This window comes from Electrophorus electricus, chromosome 10, assembly GCF_013358815.1.
Source record: "Electrophorus electricus isolate fEleEle1 chromosome 10, fEleEle1.pri, whole genome shotgun sequence".
NCBI classification, from domain to species: domain Eukaryota; kingdom Metazoa; phylum Chordata; class Actinopteri; order Gymnotiformes; family Gymnotidae; genus Electrophorus; species Electrophorus electricus.
The window spans coordinates 10177921-10184603 of record NC_049544.1 but is presented as its reverse complement, the minus strand read 5'-3'; the positions used below and the strand labels follow the sequence as shown (position 1 = coordinate 10184603).

General features: G+C 35.3%; 1 protein-coding gene across 1 annotated transcript; it reads left to right on the top strand.

The window, feature by feature from the left end:
- The first annotated feature begins 1040 nt into the window (after positions 1–1040).
- On the top strand, positions 1041–5424 carry LOC113578079. The gene is made up of 9 exons (XM_027011079.2): positions 1041–1104; positions 2464–2529; positions 3227–3385; positions 3661–3695; positions 3792–3890; positions 4061–4223; positions 4387–4460; positions 4644–4739; positions 4938–5424. The coding sequence occupies exons 2-9, from the start codon at positions 2505–2507 to the stop codon at positions 5193–5195; spliced, it is 909 nt and encodes a 302-aa protein (XP_026866880.2). The 5' UTR covers positions 1041–1104; positions 2464–2504; the 3' UTR covers positions 5196–5424.
- Positions 5425–6683: the final 1259 nt, after the last annotated feature.

The following is a 6683-nucleotide window of genomic DNA, read 5'->3' as shown; positions in this document are numbered from 1 at the left end:
TTTCTCAGTTGTAAACCTTTTTAATCTCTTTTCACTAGCCACTGTTGTAAGTAAAGTACAGATCTGTCTGTGAATACTGGTTAGGTGTGTCCTGTGACATGATATGCGCATGTTAAGAAGTTTTCAGAAAACTAAGCCTGATAAGCCTGATTTTGTTACCTGAGTGACCCATATTCTTTTGAGTCTCAAACTGAACACCAGACACAATCCTAAATCTACACTATCCATACTAAAGGCCATGTAGTAGCCTTTGTGGGATTACCACTCAGTCCATGGGCCAGTCATACCTCACCCTCATGCTGTCAGTTCAATGGTATCTTGGACTACAATCTATTGTATGCAAACTAGTGGGCCCTAAACATCAATAATATGACTACTTTTTAATTTGATAATTTTGATATTTTTTTCTGAATAGGTTTTGTTGTCGGTGGTGGCTGACCAACAGGAATATAATTTTCATGTATTTTCATGTCTTAATTTGAGTTGTTTGTAAAGGATATATTGTTGGGGAATATATAGAAAAGCATGCAAAAATAAGCGTAACGCCAACTAAAATATTAATTTTGAAAGTCATATTAAAATATGATCAAGATATGATTAACATCATTTGATGTTTTTTGCTTTAGTTTATTACTTAAATCATAAGTGCATGAACATGGATAGGAAGATCCTGAAGACAGAGTTTCTGTTGTTGACAACAAAGTCAGGCACATCTGCGGGAAAGCTCAAAGCACAGCCATCTGTTCATCTGGGGCAAGCTTCCTGTCAGTAGTTAGAAACCTTTCCTAGAGCCTATGTAAAAAGCTTTCAAAACATTATTCTAATAATGAAGAATTTAGATTTTTTTTCTGTCAGGATGTCAGGCCAATAAAAGTTTCCACTAATTAACTCCCTCTCCTGTGATGTCACCTGGAAGAGTGAAGAGTGGAGAGAGTGAGAGAGAGAGAGAGAGAGAGAGAGAGAGAGAGAGAGAGAGAGAGAGAGAGAGAGAGAGAGAGAGAGAGAGAGACGCAGTTGAGAAGGGAGGGAAAGTGATTGCAGTAGACACTCTTGACTTCATCCACAGCTGTCATCCTCAGGCAAAACATCAATTTCCTTCATCCTGTAAGTACATCATTTTGCTATATATCTTTTGTTCATAGAGCTTAAACCATTACAACTATAAACTGGGCTGGATGTGGATCAGCACTGTGAGATTCCTGGAAAAACAAATGCTGCTATAGTGCTGGAAAAAAAAAAAAAAAAAAACAGGTGCTATAATGATTACAAGAATAATGAACATGCAAGAATACAGAATCCACAAGAATACTGAAAGCACAAGATAATGAACATACAGGATTTTATACATTTGTGGCTGTACTGGATGTGATAAAATATGGTTAGAAATATATTTTATCACATCTTTTATCAAATGTAATTATTACATTTCTAGACATTTTATATTTATATATGAGCATAAATATTGAATGTCATATAATAAAAAATACAATAAACTGACAGGAAGTTACATTATTACAATATGTTGCAAATATTCTTGTCTCAAGTATGATTCATCACAAATAGTGCCAAGCAATTAAAATAATAAAACATTATTTACTGAATGTGACTAGACATTCACTGTGTTTTACTTCTGCTTCTCATCTCTTCAGTGAGGTTCAATTATAAAATGCCATGTACTAATGTACTAATTTACATTATGTACTAATAAACTGCTCTTATAAAAGACAGTAAGGGAAAGAGGACAAGATCATTGTTGGAGGACCTGTTGACAAAGCAGATGGTTTCCAGGGCAGTTTCTTGAAGAGGTTTATATTTCTCCTCTAGGGATGTGTGATAACAGGGCATGCTTTGCACTTACACTCATGGGATTTACTGAGAACAAACAAGTTGTTAATTGTGTATGAGCAATGGATCCCACAGAAATTAAGCATGGTACCTGGACATGATTTGCCTTTCAATACTGTTCTGAGTATGGCCTTCTGAGCCTTTTTTGCATTTCCTAATGCAAAGTAATGATCCTGTGATATCCTGTGATGTGAGCATAGATTGGCCACTAACTTTACAAACAAATGTGCATACAGACTTAGAAGCATGATTATTTTTCATGTTTAACCAGAGCAAACTGCACCTGCTCATTTTTGCTTGACCAGCATGAGATCTGTTTATTGGAACAAAGCATAACAATAAGCTATGTAATAGCATCCCTCTATGCAGACTGAAAGGACCACCTTATTTAGATAAATGGGTCTATTATTATTTGATACCAATACAGTTACTGCTATAAAAAATCTATATCTAACATTAAGATTTGGTGATTAAACAAAAAGAAAGATGAAGGATTTTTCTGGATTGATTTACTCTTCCTTATCTGAAAACAAATTAATGTGCAGTCTGTGACAGAGCAATTTGGGACGTAACATGAGTAGGTTATGAATAACCAGATATGTCATTGTGTGTTAACAGGCAGCAACGGGAGACAATTCAGTCTGCTGTCCTAGAGAAGAATGGGTTCCAGCCCCTGCTTAAAAGGTAACCTATAATTATACTATTAATTTATACAAAATATTCCAATACGTATTAGTCTAATAGACATTGATATATTCAATGCATAGGCTACAACAAACACAGTGCAACTGACAGTATGTATTTAACAGTAGGATACAGTGATACATGGCAATACAATTATTCAAAACAATTATTACTTATTCCATTCTGAGAAGAATTTTCTCCTCAAGATTTGTGTACATGTGACTAAATGCATGCAGACTGCACCATCCTGGACATATTTTGATGCCTGAACACGAGAATAGTGGTACTGTTAAACGCTAATAATGATTCATTCACCAGTGCTGTAATTGTCACTGTATAGTATATTTTAATGTTTGTCATAGTTTTGCTAAAAAATATGCAGTAAACATCCCTGGCTTTTAAACAGTAAAGCATGAGAGCCATTTTCCCCTAAGACATTTAGTCATTTACTTTAAAAAACAATTAACATACCTTCCATACATTAAAAATTCACTAAACCTCAAATAATGTTTTCAGAACAATAATCTGTGTTTACGTTCTGTTAGCAAGGTTACATACTTATTATAGTTAATATTCTTATAGTGCTCATACTGATAGCAACCATACAGCTGTTTGTGTAATGTTTATCTCAACGTGTCAGCGCAAATTAATATCTCACTGATGATTCTTGTTTGACTGTGTCTTTCCCTCCCAACAGGCCTCCTTCTTTTTTTATTGCTGCAAATAAGTTTGCTCCTGTATGTACAGGGGCAAACTTTAAACTCTACTTCAGGGGATATTTCAATGAATGTAAATCTGCTTAATGACACTTGGAACATATCAGACAATTCAACTCTAAGAGAAAACAATACAGCAGGTAATCTGGTGTGCTCTAGTTTGAATAAAAATAATCTTAAAAAAGTATATAGTATATAAAAAAAACTGTTTATAAAAATTGGTGGTTCTCATTTTTAATTAATGAAGCAAAACACAATTTCAATTATAGCTTTAGCCTGCTAAAATGACTAAAAATGAAGCATGAATCATAATTATAAATTATAGAAAACAACAGTTTACTTTACTTGTTTTAAATCAACATATATATATATATATATACCTGAGTACCTGATTTAGTATATTTCTGGCTTGTAGGTTCAAACAGAACAAATAGCACAAACACTGCAACAGTGAGTAACATCAGTATATTGGCTTCAGAGGTGATATATACATTTGTGTATAGGCAGACGTGGATTTTCATATGGTTCTGATCTGATTTTCAATAGTTATCCTGTCGAATTTCCAAATGTAATTCCTCATCATGCTACAGTACATTTATGAGTACAAACGCCACCTTCTGCTCAGCCACTGCCAAATATTGTGAGGTACGAATAATCGTTCCATTACTTAAATGGTGTTCAATTTTGTAGTCTTAGTACAACATTCATGCCAGTTCAATACCACATGCTAAGTAAACTATAGATACTTATCGCTTATCAAAGTGAACTACTTGACATGAAGCTGAATGAGATTTAAATATTCTTTGCTGTGTAAGTTGAGGAAAGAAGATTATATGGGGTATTCTGTGAACTGCGCTACTACCTGCTCCGCTTCCTGCACCAACGCCTCTCAGACAAACTGCTCTGCTGGGTGCTGTAGCTCCGAGACCTGCCTCATCTCTACTCTCGCCACCCTGGCCAACTCCTCCATCGTGACAAGTACTCCTTCTCTCACTTTTCCTTTAATTTCCTGGAAAACATCTCCCAAATGTATATCTGATGCCGCAATAATGTATTTTACACGCTGTTCTGATGTAGGGGGGTTACATGCATGCTGTACCCATTTTAATCAACCAGTGTTTCTCACTTTCTTTCTAATTAGAGGCTCCTACAACAGCGTACACCACTCCAACTACTACAGTGACCACAACTTCAACAGTCACTGCTGCAAACAATGTAAGAATTAAGCAGGAGGCTTAATGCCTTGCTGTGTACATAACATAAGATCAGTTTTATAAAAGAAAAAAAGAAAGGATTTTTATAAAAGAAAAACACAGTTGCTAAAGATGATAGCTTAATTCAACAGATCTTTGGCCTACCCTCAATATCTTTTGATGTTTATGTCTTCAATCTCAACAGGGAAAGAAGTGCCATAAGATTAGCTGTAATGGAGACAGTTGTTATCAAGGCAAAACAGATGTGATGCTGTGTGCTCCTTCTCAGAACTACTGTATGGTAAATGTATATATACAAAACATATAAATATATGAAATATCAGTACATTTATGAATGACAGAGTGCGATGCAATCAGCTTAATGTGGCATGAGATATAAATGCTGGATATAGCAAGTCGTTGTCCAAGACAGTCTACCTGTACAAGTACAGTAACAGATTTTACAGCTCGACAATCACACTATTCTCCTTCACCTCAGCTGAAAAAGACAACAACTGGGACAGTAGCGTCATGGACAGCAGGATGCATCGAGGACTGTAGCAAGGAGACAGTCTGCACATCCTCAACTACTAACTGCTGCTTAGAATGTTGCAATGCTACCGCCATGGCATCCTGCCTAAAGTTGACAGGCCAAGTGAACATGCCCAACTCTGTCAGCAGGGGGCCTTACTCACCCATGCTTCTGATGGCCTCTTTGCTACTCCTTTGGTTACTAAGCATGACAGCACTAGCATAATACACTTCTGTCATTTGGTAAATTCAGCTCAGCATCAGTGGTAGATCACTGCAAGAAACACTTTCTTCTATTCATGGGAATATGGCTGCATCAGTGCATGTTTGTGTGTGAATGTTTGTATCTGTGTGTGTGCGTGAGAGCAGATGCAAGAAAGAATGTGTGTTAGCTATGTAACTATGTCAGACGGCGCTTCTTCATGTATCTATAGAAAGGTGTGTGTGTGTGTGTGTGTGTGTGTGTGTGTGTGTGTGTGTGTGTGTGTGTGTGTGTGTGTGTGTGTGTGTATATATATATATATATATATATATATATATATATATATATATATATATATAAGAATTGTATATAAGAAATGTTTTGTACATTTTAACACATATAATTAATTAAGATACAATCAGCACAGGAGTCATGGCATAGTGCTGACAAATATCTTCTTCTTACATACTAATATATTTGCATGCTTTCTGTTAAGCATTGGCATCTCAAAGCTTGTTTGTGTAGCAAGCAGTTTGGTTTAATTTGAACCTTTTTAATTGGTGGCATTTGTATCCAGATGTTTGGACAATGTGGACACAGGCTGCTCAGTGAACTCAAGTCTGACCATGTATTTCAAACATTGGCAATTCAAACCTAACACTGAAAAGCCAAGTATAGTCATAATGCACTGTTTTCTATTCAGGTGTACCAGTTAAACTGTTTTGACAGTTCTCTCAACATGTCATTCATCTACAGAAATGACTTCAAAACAAGAAGCGAAACATGTATGCACTTTATACTTAAGAGAGAGCATATCAGACATTTGTAATCTACACAAAATTTTCAAGTGAAATGTGTCATAAAAAATAACATTACCCCTATCTAAAACTCAAAAGTACAAAGTTTTAGTTTTACATACACATTTATTGCACTGTAACACTGCAAAAATATGTTTACAGTTTATGATGCAAATTAAATTGTTGTAAATTGTTGATAACATTTAAATGTGTATGTTTTTAATTCAGTATCAGTGTATCTGTTGCCTATTTAGTGACTACAGGACTGAAGTAAGCCTATATGGTGTTGTTCTGCAAATGTAAGCAAAAATAAGGACCCAACAAGATCATATAAACACACATAATATGCTTTCCTTCAGACATATAGGTCTAACATCACCTGAAATATTCACTTTGAGCAAACGTAAATCTGAATTTTGAGGGTTTTGAGATGTTTCCATTCAAGGATTTTATTTTTATTTTTTTTTGCAAAAGTTGCTTTAGCACTTTTCCTATATATATTGTTATATTTATCTTGTGTACATTGGACTGAAATGTCATCATTTTTGCAGCACACCACAATTCTACCACACAGTGCATAAGACTGCATAGGTGCAGGTGCATAGGCATAGTTTACACTGGAGACATGTCTTCACCACTTTCTAAAATGGCAGATTTTGTAGCCACCAGTTTTTGAAAGAGTAACCTGCAAATATTTCATATAACAGCTTGCTAC

Coding starts and splice junctions, on each gene's coding strand:
- LOC113578079 (XM_027011079.2), top strand. CDS start 2,505: ATGGGTTCCAGCCCCTGCTTAAAAG. Junction 2,530..3,226: donor TTCCAGCCCCTGCTTAAAAG/GTAACCTATAAT, acceptor CCCTCCCAACAG/GCCTCCTTCTTTTTTTATTG. Junction 4,461..4,643: donor CAGTCACTGCTGCAAACAAT/GTAAGAATTAAG, acceptor CAATCTCAACAG/GGAAAGAAGTGCCATAAGAT.